This window comes from Lonchura striata, chromosome 1A (assembly GCF_050655825.1).
Source record: "Lonchura striata isolate lonStrDom1 chromosome 1A, ASM5065582v1, whole genome shotgun sequence".
NCBI classification, from domain to species: domain Eukaryota; kingdom Metazoa; phylum Chordata; class Aves; order Passeriformes; family Estrildidae; genus Lonchura; species Lonchura striata.
Window position 1 is genome coordinate 5,844,614 of NC_140741.1, and position 16,627 is coordinate 5,861,240.

At 47.2% G+C, this 16,627-nt stretch overlaps 1 protein-coding gene across 3 annotated transcripts in view; it reads right to left on the reverse strand.

Annotated features, from left to right (window-relative positions):
* PARVB (parvin beta) overlaps positions 1-13,541 on the reverse strand; it is a 50,548-nt gene extending 37,007 nt beyond the window's left edge. Inside the window, exon 1 of one of the 3 annotated variants that reach the window (XM_021535509.4) lies at positions 13,289-13,541. In XM_021535509.4, the coding sequence (XP_021391184.1) occupies positions 13,289-13,403 (115 nt within the window). In that variant the 5' untranslated portion in view covers positions 13,404-13,541. The other 2 variants (XM_085568902.1, XM_085568901.1) reach the window with 2 other exon arrangements.
* Positions 13,542-16,627: the final 3,086 nt, after the last annotated feature.

Sequence of the window (16,627 nt, forward strand, 5' to 3'; positions counted from 1 at the left end):
ATGCACTAGCTTTGTCCTGAATAGATTGCTTCAATCCCAAAAGCCAGGCAAGAACTGAAGCTGAAGAGCGCCCTAAAAGCAGCCAGGGAAAGCTACACTCCTCGCCCTGCACCCAATTTTCTACTTGAACAAGGGGAAAATGTACTTTTTCAGCCTCCCCCAGCTATAATTCCCTCCCAACACAGAAAGGGTCATTTCTCCTCACAAAGTGATGGTGGAAGGCTGTGTTCTCCCAAGGACACTGCATGACCACCAGAACAACTTCCAGCAGAAGGGAGGATGTGGAGTCAAATCTGACATTTGAGAGCAGAGGGAAAGACAAAGTCTGGTAAGAAAAGGAAAGGACTGAAGGAGATTTCAATCTTGTGTCCACTCCCAGTATAAAACCATTAAGGCATTTTCAATTTGTTACCATCCATTTTCCATGAAATGCTGTGCTCTCCTGGGAAGTCCTTAGTGTTCTCTCAGGCTTTGGAGCACTGCTACAACCAAAGCTGGTGGGCACAAGCAGCTAAAGGAACAGCACCTTCATGTCTAGGAACTCAGCCCAAGATCCCAAACAAAGCAGGTGATTTCCACAAGATACCAAGCACCAACAAGGCTCCTTTAACCAAAAGCCACTTCAGAAAACAGAATCAACTCACTGCTTAAGGTATGCACATTTAATGGGTCCAGTGAAAGCAAACCACCAAGGGAGAGACAGCAGAAGCTGTCAGAAGCATTTTTCTATTCTATAATTATATTCTATTCTAAAATAGAGATACCCAGCCCATTCATTCAGCCCTTGTCTGAAATCTGGGAGAAAACAGCACTTCAGTTTTCAGCCTCCTCCCAGCTCTACCTCTGGATCCCACATCCATCTAACCCTGCAAGCTTTATCAAGCAGAACACTCTGCTTCAAGAAAAGTCACTACTGCAGCTCAGGCATACACATTTTACAAGTGACAAGTTTTCCCTTCCTCCACCAACCTTTTTCTACCTCCTCCACATGGTTTGGCACTTCATTTGTAGGTAGGTAAGTGAATGAACCCCCCTTAGTTATCTGCCAAGCCAGTTCCACCTGCCTCAGCTTCCTGCTCTCCCCATATCCTTTGCACAGAGGGATGAAAAGGTCACCACCACCACAAGTAATCTACTGTGCAAATATTTTGTGCTGCTTGTTCTTCTGGACATGCCAAGAGAAGCACAGAGTAACAGACTCACTTCCAGAGGCACTGATGGCAGGTGAGCAGCAGCAAAGCTCCTTCTTCCACAGCTGACAGGACAGAGCTCAACAGCCCAACTCCAGGGGAGTGGAAAGGAGGCTACAGATATGACTTGCACTTCAAAAAAAGCAACTATTTTGCTCGTGCAACATGATTCTACAGGAAGAGCAAGACAAGATAAATGGCTCTGCAGACCACAAAAAGTGCACATGCCTCATTGCTGCAGTTGCCCAAATGTCACACAGAAAGACAAGGAAAACCATGAAAAACACTTACCTGCAGTGTGGCAAGCACATTTCTCTCCCTCTCAGGATTTTTAATGGAGGTGCACAGAGAGAAATGAAAGAGAAAACTATTTCTGTTTCTGCTCCTTGTTTTTCCCATGTGGAATGTGTTTGCAGAATTGTTTACCTGGGGTGATTGCTTGATTGGATTCAGGTGAGGATTGTTTGAGCCTGATGGCCAATCCAACCCACCTGGGGCTGGGCTCTCAGAGAGGGTCACGAGTTGTGGGAGAGGTTGAGTCAGAGAAAGTAGTATGTAGTTTTAGTATCCTTCTTTTATATAGTATATTAATGTATTTTAGCATAGTTATAATAAAGAAATAATTCAGCTTTCTGAATTGAGTCAGACATCGTCATTTCTCCCCATTGGGTTCACCTGCATTTACAATACCTGCAGCAACTCTACTTTGCCACACACACATTGAGAGTTTGCTAGTAAATACCAGAGGACCAGTGGGGGGACAGGCCATGCTCCAAACTAGAATCTTTACCCTACAGACTCAACATAGAGCTTTCAGTGTACCACATCCCAAGGTTGCTTTGCCTTTCCTGTGTCCTACCTGCAATCAGGGCAGTAAAGCAGTGCATTAGAACTGAGATGAAACAGCTGTGTAAGTAAATGCTACAAAATATAAGGGAGTTTTCTCAGTGCTTTCCAGGCATGTCATATGGGGGAAATTATTTTACTTGTTGCTTTGAGCACCAGAGGAGCCTGTAAAAACCAGCACTTCAGTGAAAAGCACTACATACCTCACAGTAAAAGCCTGGAACTCAGAGCCCACAGCCAGATAAAAGCCAGTCCATGAAGGAAAGGTACAGTGGAGAAAGTGGCTGCCATAAAAGCATTCAGATGTTTAACTCTGCTGGGTTTTAGTAAGAAATAGCCCCAGCATTTCCTAATGGAGCTGCTGAAGACTACATAGAAAGAGAGGAGCCCTTCAACAGACTTTGCAGTCCAGTCTCCTAAGAATAGCCCTCAAGGGACATCAAAAACAATCATGAAACAAGAGCCAGCCAAAGAATCCGATCAAAACAAGCCCAAAGCACAAGAAAACATCACCTTTCACGAAGTATCAAAAAGACCTGCTGCTTTTTTTATTCATGCACTTAGTCAGCACACCAAAGCTTTACAGGATTTGCAATTCTAGCTTTTTCTGTGGTGCCTTTCAAAGCCTTTGCACTGGTAACAGCAGGCCCTGTGAGCTAGAAAAGTAGTGCTGGACATCTTAAAGACTTTCAAGCTCAGTTACAGGTCAGTCCCAGACCAGGGAACAGGACACATCCCAAAATATGAGACAAAGAGCTCACGCAACGCAGGTAGAGCCAGGAGGATCTTTTCCCTCTGCTTCTTGCCTCTGGTCTTACTCTGTCCATGACTGCAATGGATCTGGAATCTTTCACGTTCCCCAAACAGAATCACCTGGCCAGCTCTGCTGCCACATGCTAAACCACCCAACCCCCCTGAGACAACAGTGCCCATCTCCTGTGCATTCAGCACAAGAGTGGAATTCCCCAGTTCAGGCAATTCCAAATTGTGTCTGCAGTCTTGGAGAAAGCTCTTGCCAACCACTGGATCAACAGCAAATGAAGCACTCCACTGAGGATGCCTTCCACCAGGATTCTGATGCCATTCAATGGAAGAAAAGTCCCTCACTAAAAGTTACAATTTCTTTCATCAGATGGAAACAAATATTTAACTTTCTCCCTCAACCATACAGCAGAGAGCAGACACCAAGGCCAGCCCCTCTCAACTTCCCATTACCATCTGTCTCCTTCCCTGACAAGAGACCCTTAAAAAATTTCAGAAACAGAGTGAAACTCAGAAACTAAGAGAACATAATCAGAGAAACCTTCCTTGGAAGGACCTAAAACAGCTCAGGTTGAAGCTGGACTGTTGCTGTGTTAGGTGAGGTCAGGCACAACAGCTTCTTCCCTTCCACATGCAAAAATGAAACCCAGCCACAGTTTGTGTGGTAGACAGCATCAGATCTGCTTTGCAGGCAGCACATCTGGTTTGCTCCTGGCACAGCAGGGTCATTTTGCAGCATGACATCCTGGATGCAATTAAAATCCAGTTTCCCAATGACAGTGCTCCATTACACAAGCTTATTTAATTACCTAATTTCATTACCTCTCCTTCCAGTTGCAGAGAGCTATGAGGGAAGTAGCAGGAAGAGTCAGCAGATCAATACCTGGCTCCAAGTCTGGTTAGGGTCTTGAATTTTGGATTTTATTTTTGGTTATGGATCAGTTTGCATGACACAAAGCCTGGTGGTGACAGATGGGATACATTCTTCAGGAAAAGAGTTTATCACCTTGGAAGGAGGGCAGGCAACTCAAGAGGACTACAAGGATGGCATGAGGCTATGCGGGGAGAAAATTATGGGGGTCAAAGCCCAACCAGAACTTCATCTGGTTACTGCTGTAAAGGACAACAAAAATGTTTCTACAAACGCATCTGCAGCAAAAGGAGTGCTAAGGAAAACCCCCACCTTTTATTGCACACAATGGGGACACATAATGAAAAAAGCTGAGGAAAAGGCAGAGGTATTAATGTCTTACCTGCCTCGCTATTTAACAGTTCTTTAACTGGCTGTTCTCCTGGAACCCTGAGCTGGAAGACAGGGCAGGGAGCAGATCAAGTCCTGGAATCAGTTTTGGGCCCCTCATGGCAGAAAAGACATGGAATGTGTCCAGAGAAGGGAAAAGAGCTGGAGAAGGGTCTCGAGCACCAGGAGAGGCTGGAGCAAAGGAGGCTCAGGGGGCCCTTCTGGCTCTGCACAGCTCCTGACAGGAGGGGACAGCCAGGAGGATCGGGCTCTGCTCCCAGGGAACAAATGATGAAACAAGGAGGAAATGGCCTCGGGTTGTGTCAGAGGAGGTTCAGGTTGGATATGAGGAGAAATGTCTCCACTGAAAGGGCTGTCAAGTACTGGAACACCTTCCCAGGGAACTGTTGGAGTCACCATTGCTGGTGGTACCTACAAGATTTGTATATGTGGAACCTGGGGACATGGTTTAGGGATGGACTTGGCAGTGTTGGGGGAACAATTGGATTTTATGATTTTTTGCAACTTAACTCCAGAATTCTAAGCAGAGCATCAAGATTCCTGTCAGATTAAATTCTGTAGAGTTACCATGCCTAAATTTCCACTGGAATCAATTCGCTGTAACAATACTGGGAGCCATACAAGGGAAAGAGAGCAACCAGTAATCCCAAGGTACAAATTAATAACCTTGCTCCTGTGGGAGAATGTTAAGTGGGAAGTGCAAGCAATTACTTTTTCCTATAATTTTTGAAGAAAAACCTGTTAATTTTGCAAAGCCTCCAGATCCATCTGCTGGACTAGGCAAGCCAGAGAGCAAACAACACTATTCTATTTTAAAATGACAGAAGTGTCTGCATCTGTTTAATGGCACAAATGCATGCATCTGCCAAACAGACCTAGTGGAACAACACTTTCTGAGGATTACACATTCTTCTATTTAAAGACACTAAAAGACACGACAGCATGCCTCTATACAGACATCTCCTCATCCAGCTCTCAGTCTCCCTCCTTACTCCAAATAATCTGTGTGTGCAACCATCCCACAGCTAATTAAAAATTAGCAGTAAGGCCATATGGCAGCTATAATGGAAAATACACTATTTCTTTTTTTCAGTGGATTTCATTATGATTCAACTGCACAATGAAAGAAATACTAAAGAAGGAACTGGGATTCCAGGAGCCAGAAGAGTTTGCTTGTTTTATGACCAACATGCAGCATACATTGAAAAGAGTCTTTATAAAAGTCTGCATCTGATTGCCAGACAGGTCTTGGGGATTATAAAAAAAAACCTTTTTGACCTGGAGAAACAATCACTGAGAGGCAAAACCGAATTCCCAGTTTGCTCACCACCAGAAAAGCCAAAACCAGAATCTCATCCCGTGGCCAACCCTCTCAGCCTAAAGCCTCTGGAGAGAGAGGGGTCTGCAGAGAGTGCAAGGAAACAAATCAGTGTAAGGATTTATAATCAGGAGCCCCATTGCTCCTCCAGGAGGAAGTGACAGTGATTTAAGGGCCTGGAGCATACACACCCACAGCTCTCAGAACGTGCTGCCAGGTGTGCAGGTTCTCCCCACATCTGGTTTTCAGAGCAAGACTTCACCAGATTCAAATTACAAAAGGCTGACACCACGTGTTCTCCATCATCCTGTTCCAGACAAACCAGACATACACAACAAAAGTCACGAATTGCAGGTAGCAGCTTTCTACTTGGCCATCAGAGGAGCACAAACGAGGGAATCTACACCTGAGCACGATATGCTTCACCCTGGAGGGATCACTTGGCCACTGGCCTATTAGCTATGCACCACAGAAGTCTCTGCTCCCCCTTCCCATCAGCTCTGTGCCCACTCCCAAAGGCAAAGAGGGTTTGCTCACACACAGCTGCTGGTTTAGCCCCAGAGCAGCCTGTCCTGGGCAGAGCTCCAGCACCCAGGTTAGGAACTGCTCCTGAAGGCAACCCCTGGGTAAGCAGTGCTGTCCTGCTGGTCACACTCCCCATCATCCCCTTCCACCTCCATCCTCCTCACAATTCACAGCTCTCCCAGCAGGGCAGAATGCTGATGCAGCCTATGACACCAAGCAGGGACAGGAATGCTGCAGCCACCACAGAATCACTGAATATCCTGGGATAGAAGGGACCCACAATGCATCAAAGTCTAAATCTGGCCATGCACAGACACCCCAACAACCCCACCCTGTGCATCCCTGAGAGCATTGACCAAACACTCCCGGAGCTCTGGCAGCCTTGTTGCTGTGACCATTCCCTGGGCAGCCTGGGCAGTGCCCCAGCACCCTCTGGGGGAAGAATATTTCCTAAACTCCAACCCAACCCTTCCCTGACATGGCTCCAGCCATTCCCTGGGTGCTGTCCCTGGTCACACAGAGCAGAGATCAGAGCTGCCCCTCTGCTGCCCCTGGTGAGGTCTGACCTCAGTCTCCTCCACCTGAACAGACCCAGTGCCCTCAGCTGCTCCTCATAATGCTTCCTCAAGGCCCTGCACCATCTCAGGAGCCTCCTCTGGACACCAGGCCTCCACCAGGCAAAGCAAGGACCAGCCCACACGTGTGAGAACAGCTCAGTGGGCTGAGCTGTGCCCTGAGAAGAAAAGCTGAGCTCCATCAGTGACAGTGCACACCCACAGCACATCTCACATCTCAGGCAGAGGGTGTACAAGGATGGGGACAAGCCACTACCAAGGTCACCACGCAGAAGGGCTCAAGGCTGGGCAGAGTAAGGCATGTGGATATGGTGAGAGCAGAGCAGAACAGAGCCTGTGCCATCAGCCTCACCCCGACCCTGGTCTGATCATTCTCTGCAGCCACCTCCACGACCTTCAGGTAGTTGGATTCTCTAACAAAATACCTGATCCTGTCAGTTCAAAGAACCTGGAGGTGTGCTGAAGTTATGATTGCTCTAATGATCAGAGGTCAGCAGAAGGAGAAGCCTTTGGGAAACATGGTCGACTCCCTTTCCTTCTTTCTTGCCAACCTCCAGGTCTCCTGAAACAGCTGAGAGGAGCTGGAGGGCTGCAAAGAGAGCAAGAGTCCAGGGCTGGGAAGGCACACACAGCCCCTCCTGCACTGCAGGAGAGACAAGGATCACAAACTGATGATGGTGCAGCTGAGGCAGAAAACTCCTTCTCCTTGTGATACACACCAGTGGCTCTGTGTGCTCACATTCCCCTTTGAGACACCACATCCCAGGAACCCCGCCAGAGACAACCTCAGCAATCTCACAGCTGACATTTCGAGCGATGCCTGGCAGATCTGCACACTTGACTGGCTGCAGGTGAAAGCTGACAGCAATTTGGCATCCAAATCCCACGTGGGCAGCTCCAAAGCAGCAGCTCTGCTGGACTTCCACGGCTACACACCTGAATCTCCTCAGCTGTGACTGAGAAACTCCTGTGCACAAGGCACACACACCAGAGCTCCTCCAGCTGAACAGCAGAGCTGCTGAGACACCAATTCCTGCACCCAGCAGACCCTGCCTTGCCCTGAGTTTGCCTCACACCACGTAAGCCTGGATCCCTCAGCAGCAAGTTGTTCTGACACGCTTCTGCAATGCAAAAAAGCTTGCCAGCTAATCTCCCAAATCTCCTAACATCAAAGGACAATCCAAAGCTCAGAGCAGTGCATTGGAAAACTCCAGCAGCTCTGTCTGTTCTCAGATCCACTGGCCTGTAACAGTCCTTGAAGTACATAAAAAGGCATTTAGCACTGTTATGCATAACTATATTCTCTCTGCTGCACTGCCCTGTTGCCAGTGTGCACATCAGCGTGATGAATGTGTATTAATAAAGTAATCTAAATATCCCAACTCTTACAAACACGAGCACACAATCAGTAGGATGAATGTATTTATGATAATGCACTGCAGAAGACAGCCTGATGTCCCTGCACAGAATCACCAGTGAGATCAGGAGATCCTTCCCACAGACTTGCCATCAGCTGTGGAATTTCCCCCATCCCATCAAGTCCATGTGCAGCTCTCCAATCCATCAGTCTCACCCACACACAGCCACGTGCCCCCTTCTAAAAGCCTCTCTCTCTAGCTGACATAATTAATAAATCCTTTAGAAGAAATTGAAACAGGTATGACTGAACACCTGCTCTGAAATAAGTGTAGACTTTAAGGAGAAAAGGATTGAAATTCTGGTTTTGGAAAACTGTAAGTGTTGATTACCACCCTGCTGAGGTTTTACAATGAAGTTGAGCAGAATCCTTACAACAAATCTTATTTTAAAGATTGCAACTCTGGAAGTAAAATTATTTTTAAATGTCTGTTTAAAGACAAGACATTCCTTTAACACTACTGAAGAGCTAAAGAGCTATTTGTGTGTCTTGCTGCATCATGTCTGGGAGAAAACTTGGAGCTGTAGCTCCAAACTCTGTCTCACCAGGAGACTGTGCCTAAAGCTGCACTCTGGGTGAACCACCCTAGCCTAAGTGCAGCTACAGGAGGAAAATGTGGAGGTTATGATACTGTTAAAAGCACAATTCTTGTGCATGTGAAGTTCTTTTCAGTTGAGACATTGACACAAAATATATTCCCAGTACAGCTTTTGCCAGAACAGAACACAGAGCCCAAACCAGCAGTACTCTGCCCAGACTGCAACCAGACTTGGTCAGGGGTGATCCCTACAGGAGAAACAGCAACTAGGCTACACAGGCTCCAACTGCAAATTTAGGTCTGTTTAAATCAGTGGTAGAAAGGATAATAAATCGAGGTTGAAATATGAATCTATGTGTGTTTGCATAGACTTTCTATATATACACACATATCTGGAACAGTATGTAGTTTCAATGCAACTACTACCACTGCAGATAGGAACAGCAAATTCCTTTCTTAAAGAGCACGTAATTCTACTTCACCAGCACTCATCCCATCTTCTGTAGGAGCATTTCAGCAGCAGGAGCACATCACAATGCACAGGCACACTTCTCCAGCTAAGCATCCTCTCAGTCTGCAGCTATTGAAGCCACGGGAAACAGGACAGAATCAGACCCCACACATTTTGTATTTGTTTCTCCATCTGCCTAAAAACTCACTGCCACATCACGTGAGTATGGAAAGCAAATGAAGAAGGTGTGACACCATCAGGACATCTCACTGCAACACCAAGACACGGATTCCAAGAACAGCACTTCAGCATCCCTTGATATGCACAAACCTTGCCCCTTGTTGAGCTGCTGTTCAGTAATCCTGCCCTCTGCAGTGCCATCCTCTCTTTCACTCCCCTCTCCTACTGATTGCAGCAGGCACAAAGGAATGGCACTTTTCCAGGGCAGTTTTGCCCACCCTCAACCATGTCACTGGGACACAGGGCTAATCAATTGGTTCTGTTTGATTTTTCTCACCGACTCCCTCAGATCAGCCATACACACACACACACAGATACAACAGAAAGCTTATTTAGCCAAACACCTGCTGCCCAGAACTTCCACACAGTGTGTCATGAGGAAAAGAAAACCAAGCTTTTGGCAACGAGGCTGGGAGTGAAGTTTGCAGCAAAACTCCTTTCTTTAGTTCAGTCCAGCAACATCACTCTGACAAACAGGAAAGGGCAGATTTTTTCAATTTCCTTTTGCAGATGAAGTTGAAATACAGCACTACCTGAAACAGTATCTGTTACAAAATCTGAAAAGAAGCTAAGGAATCATCAGGTTTAAAAACCATAACCTCTCTGGGCCCTGCCAGCACCCCAACAGTTTTCTAAGGTATTTAAGGCAGATTTTGGAGCTCTTGAATGAGCAAATAAATAAGGATTTAAGGATTTTGGAGCTCTTGAAGAGGTGGCACATGTTGAAAGACCAAAACCACAGAATCATGGAATGCTCTGGTTTGCAAGGGACCTTAAAGCCCATCTCATTCCATTCCTCTGCCATGGCACCTTCCACTAGCCCAGGTTGCTCAAAGCCCCATCCAACCTGGCCCTGGACACTACCAGGGATGGGGCAGCCACAGCTGCTCTGGGAAACAGAGCCAGGGTGAAAAATTTTCACCACCTTCATGGCAAAAAAATTCTTCCTAATATCTAATGTAAACTTTGGATACATCAAGACAGAGCCAAGTGGAACAGTGGAACAGCAAACATCAGACAAACTTAAGACATTTACAGATTTCCACATAGCCTCAATGGGGGACAGGGAGAGAAATAAAAAACAAAGTGGTCGCAGAGCACTGGAACTGATACATCCCACTTTTCTAAGGATGTGCATCATGACTGATTGTAAGATTAGGAACACACATCTCCCTCCATACTATCCCATAGCCTCTCCTGTCCTTTCTCTGGTCAAGTGCCTCCCCTGTGGCTCTCTAGTACGATCACAGTAGGGTTGAGCTCATTGCTGGTTTTCCTGCTGCAGAGCTCCACTGAAGTGTTCCTACACTCACTGGTGACACACTTTGACATAGCCTGCAGGCATTAATAATCAGCAAGACTTTACTCCCTAGGGCATTTTTACCCAAACTAGGGTTAAAAATATTCCTGGGAAGGAAGAGGAAGGGAGGAGCCAAACAGACAGTGAGATCACTCACCCGCCTTCCATAGGAAACCAGGGTAAAAACGGCTTCCCCACCAGCTGCTCTTTTTTCCTCTCGAGTCAAGGCTGCCTAAAAACCCTCTCCAAAAATACATTGCAGCAAGTTATGAAGTAATTAGCCAAAAAAAAAAAAAAACAAAAAAAAAAAAAAAAACAAAAAAAAAAAACAAAAAAAAACAAATTTAGATGCTCATGGTTAGTAGCCGCACATCATGGTTATTGACGATCTGTGATTAAAGAAATGAAAACCACAATTGAGAATTTTTTCAGTGTCATTACAAGGAGCTGTGAGCTGCATGGCTCAGAAGTTGTGCACAAGAAGGAAAAGGATTGATGTAAGTGGATTTTAGCTCTCCCACAGACCCTGTCAGAGGTGACTGTACGAGCACAGCTGGGACAGTGACAGCTGCAATACAAAGGCAGTGAAAGCAAGCAGAAGGCATAAAGAGCCCTCAGGCTAGAGCTTTTGGAGCTGATGGAGGCAAGGATGATTTCGGGCTGTGGTAGCCCCAGCATTCTCATCTGCCGTGAAGAGGACAGGATTTACTTTGGGAAGATCGTTCTGACCTCTGCTGGTCCCCTCAGGCAAACCCAGCAGAAGCCTGGAGGCAGCCCATGAATTCCCAAGGGCTGAGCACATGGGGAAACGCTGACCACATCTGCTCCTACCAACTCATTCAAGGAACACCACTCAGATGACTTTCCAGTTTACTTCTGCTCCACACTCACATTAAGAAAATTTCGTTTCTAGCCATGAAATTTGCTCCTGGGGCTGCCCAGGTCCTTCCACAAGCCACGTTCCAGCCTCTCTCCCCCTGGTGCTCATCACTCTTACCCTTGGTCTCCTCCCATTGCACAGGCATGGCTGGGACAACTTCCACTGCAGAGCTGCCCTACAAAGGGAAAAAAAGCCATTTCCCTTCAGAACAAAGGGGGAATGTCCCACCCACCAGCTCCTCAGGCTTGCAGACAGTGGCATTTCAGACTGGAAGGAATACTCTCACCAAAAGCTGCCCCTCGCGCTGCAGCTTCCTCCCCATCCCAGCATCAGAAGAAGCAGGGCTGGGAGGTTCTGGTGTGGTTCCCCACTAAGCAGCAGGCACAGCGACCAGAAGAGGCCCTTCCATTGCCAGGAGGAGCTGTGGCCACACAAGTAGACAAAACCACAAGCAATCTCAGCAAAACCAGCGGGTGGCCCCTGCTGGAAGTGGTCACCTTAAGAACACGTCCTAGTCATGTTGAAATGCCTGAGAAGGGAGGCTGCCAACCTGTCTTAGCTTTGCAGTCACCTTTGACATGCACTTTTTTGGAGCACGTGCTTGGCCTCCTTGCCAGAGATGAGTTTTTTCCATCATCTTCCCTCGGAAGCAAATGAGATCATCTCAGGAAGGCACAACTGCTTGTGCTGCTCCTCAGTAGAACCACGTCAGGGAAACTTGATTAAAAATAGATAACAAAGGAAACGCCAGTAAGTCACACCAAAACAGGCAGCAGAAGGAAAGGGAAGCAATTCCTTGAAGCCAGGCTTCAAGGCTGAACATTGTGTTTTTAAAAATTAAAAAGCTGTCTTCTGAATGTTGCTGGCAATTCACAGACTCAATATGGGCAAAACGTGCTCAACAGCCAGCTGAAAGGAGGCTGAAACTTGAATTACATCCCTACCTCCATACAGCAGACACTAGAACAAAACCAAGGCCAGTTTTAAGCAGCCATCAAGTCACAGTTGTGTTAAGCCATAGTGCAAGGACACAGATTTCCTGCTGGCAGATTCCAGGAGCCTGGGGATAACAGGGACACAGTTTCTCCACAGAAAGGCAGTACTGGAGAGTTGGGGAAGCTGGAGAGAACAGCACACACCATCCCTGGAGAACACTGCACTCGGAAGGGCACACTCACAGCATTCAGGGCTGGGCCAATTTTATCAATTCCAGCAATGAGACACCTCCCGTTTTCAACAGCAACAGCGCTGCTATCTGCACAGCCCTGGCGAGGGCCAGCGGCTCTGGGGACACCTCACAGATGTGCCCACGCCCCGGGTCAAGGCTTGAGCCACCCAGCGTGGGTGCTGCTCCATTGGGCTTGGGCTGGGGAGCTTCTCCAGGCTCTCTGCAGCGAAGGGAAGGCTCTTGCCTGCCTGCCCAGGCAGCACCAGCAGTGACATCCCACACGGACACACTCGTGCAGCCTGGAGTGGGTGTTCCCACGCGGAATCCCTCAGAGCCAGGTGGGTGGGATGGGCGTGTCTGGTCTCCGGGCACAGTGAGCACACCAGCATAAAGCCCACGGATGAAGCGGACGCGGAATGAAACGCGGGCGGACTTAACCATTCCCTTTGGCGTCTTCAACTCTCGGACCACAAGAAAACGACGGCCACAGTCTCGTTATTCACCAGGAATTTATTTTCTAGCACAAAACGGGTTCTGGACTTACCTTCGCGGCCACGCGACGTGGGCTGATGTCCCGCCCTCCATCACTTCATTCTCCCCCGTCGCTGCCATCAGCCGCTCCCCATCGCTGCCATCCGTCCCCCACGGTTCCCGTCTCCCCCATGGCTCCAGCCGGCCCCACGCCCGTCCCCAGCCGCGCTGCGGCTCTCGGGGCCGGGGGGCGAGCACGGCCACCGAACAAAGCGCGGCTCGGGGGCTCCGCGACGGGACGGCGGAGCGGCACTCTCCTTCCTTCCCCCCGCGCCGGCCAACTCACCCTCCTTGGCTTTCTTCTTCCTGGCCAGGGTCCCGCCGAGCTTGCCCAGGAACGACTCCTCTTTCTTCATCCTGTGCGGCCGCAGCGTCGGGGAGCGCACGGGCGCGGCGGACATCGGCTCTGCCGGGGCTGGCCGGGGGAGCCGCCCGGCCCTGCCCGGTCCCGGTCCCGTCCCGGTCCCGCCCGGCGGCCGAACCAAGTCCGGCAGCGGCGAATCGCCGGCCCGAGCGAGCGGGGCGAGCCCGCGGCGTGCGCTCGCAGCGCCGGGGCGGGCCGGGAGCCACAGCGCCCTGCCACGGCCGGGAAGTCCGCGGGAGGAGGGGGCGGGACGGGCCTCGGACACCCCCGGGGCCGGGGGCGGGCACCGAGCCCACCGAGCATCACCTGCGGCCGGGCGGGCGAGCCCCCGCCCCGGAGCGCCTGGACCCGCGCGGGGGCGGGGAAAGGTGGGTGAAAAGCATTGCCCCGGTGCCAGCACAACCGGACCAGAGTGGTGTTGATTTATTAAAAAAAAAAAAATATATATATATATATATGGATATTGATCTAGTACCGATATCCAACTGTGGCGGACAAAAACTCTCTAACAGTTTAAAGTTAGAAAGTGTGTGTTTATTGTGTGTGGGATAGCTCCCAAATCCACACCGCACCTTCCAGTTGATTAGAGTCCTTTTATCCGTACAAGTATTGAATACCCAAAATACAAATACATATTCATAATTTTGGTACATCCCATTCCCCGCTTTGTATGCTAATCACTCCAAAAGCTATTAAGCATGCGTAGTTTGTTCCTTGAAATGGGTCGGTGGTCCCTTTCATGGGGAGGGGTCCCAAAATGAGGAAGTCAATGAAGTTTTCCTCGTTCTGACCTTTCTACCTTGTCAATGCAAATATGACAAATGAACTCTTGGTAGAACTCCCTTTCCTTGTCTTCAGTTGGTTTCAGAACATAGGAGGCCCACAATTGTCTTATGTTCCTAAAAGCTATTTGTCAGTTTCTATATCCTTCATTATAAACCCAGATAACTAAACGTTGTGCTGACAAGCAATCAATTATTAATTAACTCCTAACTCTTAACTTCATCAAGGCCTACTCATTTATTTTAATTAACTCTAGTAAGACTTATTTCTAACTAAAATCTTAGCTCCTCTAAAATCTCTAAATTCCTCAAAATTCACGTTTCAGTGTTAGGCTTGAAAGTAGGCGAAGATCAAACTTGAAATGACATCCTTTCTTAAGAACAGATTTATGTATTCCACATTTTGCAACACAAGCTTTGTGCTCCTGCCAGCAGTGTCCCTGTCAGCAGCCCTTGCCCCAACAAAGGACCGCAGTCAAACCAATCCAGCTTGGCTCAGGAGCTGCACACCCAGCTTATATGGGACAGATTTGCAGGCTTGACCTGACACAGAAACAACACTGCAGGACACATCCACAGCAGAATGTAGCAGAGAGAATTTTCTGAATGGGTTTCACTCAAGATTTAACCCGAGCTAATCCCCTCTGTCACCCAGACCCATTCTTGTCCCTCACCTCCAGCTGCTTTTTTTTACAGTCACTTTGGCAACTAAAAGTAAAACCCAACAAACAAAAACCGAAATAATCCAACCCAAGCCTTCCAGTGTGACTGAGCACCAAGTCACACAAGGGCAAGTGCTAGCAGAAGGGAAGTGAAGGGCACACATGACCAGGCTGGAAAGGCTCTTTTGAATGGCAGTGCACACTCTGTGAACTTTATTGAAACTGCTTCTTTGGAACAAACAAATACATTTCATTTCCTGCAACAACAGTATGTTGCCTGTAGCAGAGGCTTTTAGACTACAAATAAGAATTTTCCATGGGGTGGGATCAATACCAGTTAAAAAAACACTTTGCAAAATTAAATAATTAGCAAGGATGTCAACTGCATTCTCCTGGCATAAGCCACATGAGACCTTTTGCAAGTGCAAGCTCCATTTTCAGTTCATCAATAGCCTGAATTCATACAAAACCCACACATTAATGTTGATGCCAAGCAGGACTAGTAGATATTTTCATTTCATAAAATGCATACTAAAGTCTTAGATTACATTTAGCCTTAAGGCAGTGTGGGAAAAGCATTTTATCCAACCTCTGGGGGGAGAAAGCCCCATAAAAATCGATCAGTTCTCATACCAGATTTTTTAAAATGAAATTGCAATCAGAAAATGTGTGAGTACAAACTTCGAGCAAGAAAGCAAACAAACTGGTTCATTTACACACAAAGAACAAATGGTAAATAAAACTTCACTGACTCCAGTACAGCACTCAAGATGTAACCTCTTTAATTAAAGTGTCTTTTAATAATTGAAATTAAGCCACACAGATAGATCCATTCAGCTCTGACTTTGAGGTCCTATTTATTTATAATGTGTAGCTAAGCAGAGAAAGCATTCAGCCTATTGCAAAGAAAAAGGAGGCAAAGTTGTTTGAGACAAGGGAGAGCCCATGGCAACAGTAAGTCAAATTACACTTCAGAAACACCAAAACAAAACCTGGAGCCTTTTTAAGACTCATCAAACAAATACGGCTCTTCTAAACAGGAAATGAAGAGCTCCCACGGCTGCTTTGATCAGTGTTAGGGTGCAGTGATTTAACTGGCTAATGGCCACTAACAGGGACACAGCTGCTGCTGCACCAGGTCAGTGGCCTGCAGCTCGCAGCAAGCCCAGCTACAGGGTTTAAACTCTCCATAATTAATGAGATACCAGCCCTCTACAGCCAGAAAATGCTCCGTGGTACCTTCCTCTCATTAGGGATGAGATTCCTATTCATCTCTTTAAGAATATATTCAATATTCCAATAGTTAAGTGAATGCTCATTAAAATAAACTGCCAGAGCATAAACATGTCATTTTAGAGAATTACACTAAAAAACTAAGCCTTGTTTAAAATTTGTTTTTATTTTCAGTGCTGAACTGCTACTTTAATATTTAGCAGAACATTTAAAGTTCTGAATCCACATCTGCTCATTTTGACATTGCTCACTTTCTTCTTGATAGAGGTGTTGCTTCCTTTATTTTAACCTCATAGCACTTTATAATGCTTTCAAAATTTTAGCCCACCTGAGGTTACTGTAATTAGATATTTCACAAAGTAACAGTGACATTAAATATATGGTCTCTCTTCATCAGATATTGGAGCAAGGCAAACCCAGCCACTTAAACCAGCAAATCATTGCAGTCTTGCTCTATTATAACACCACCTGCACTGACTTTGGATATAAAGACACAAGACACAGTTAATTTTTCTTCTTGGTCTGACAGATAAATGAAAATGTGTTTGGGTTTGCTGGTGTTCGGGTTTGATTTGTTGTTTGGG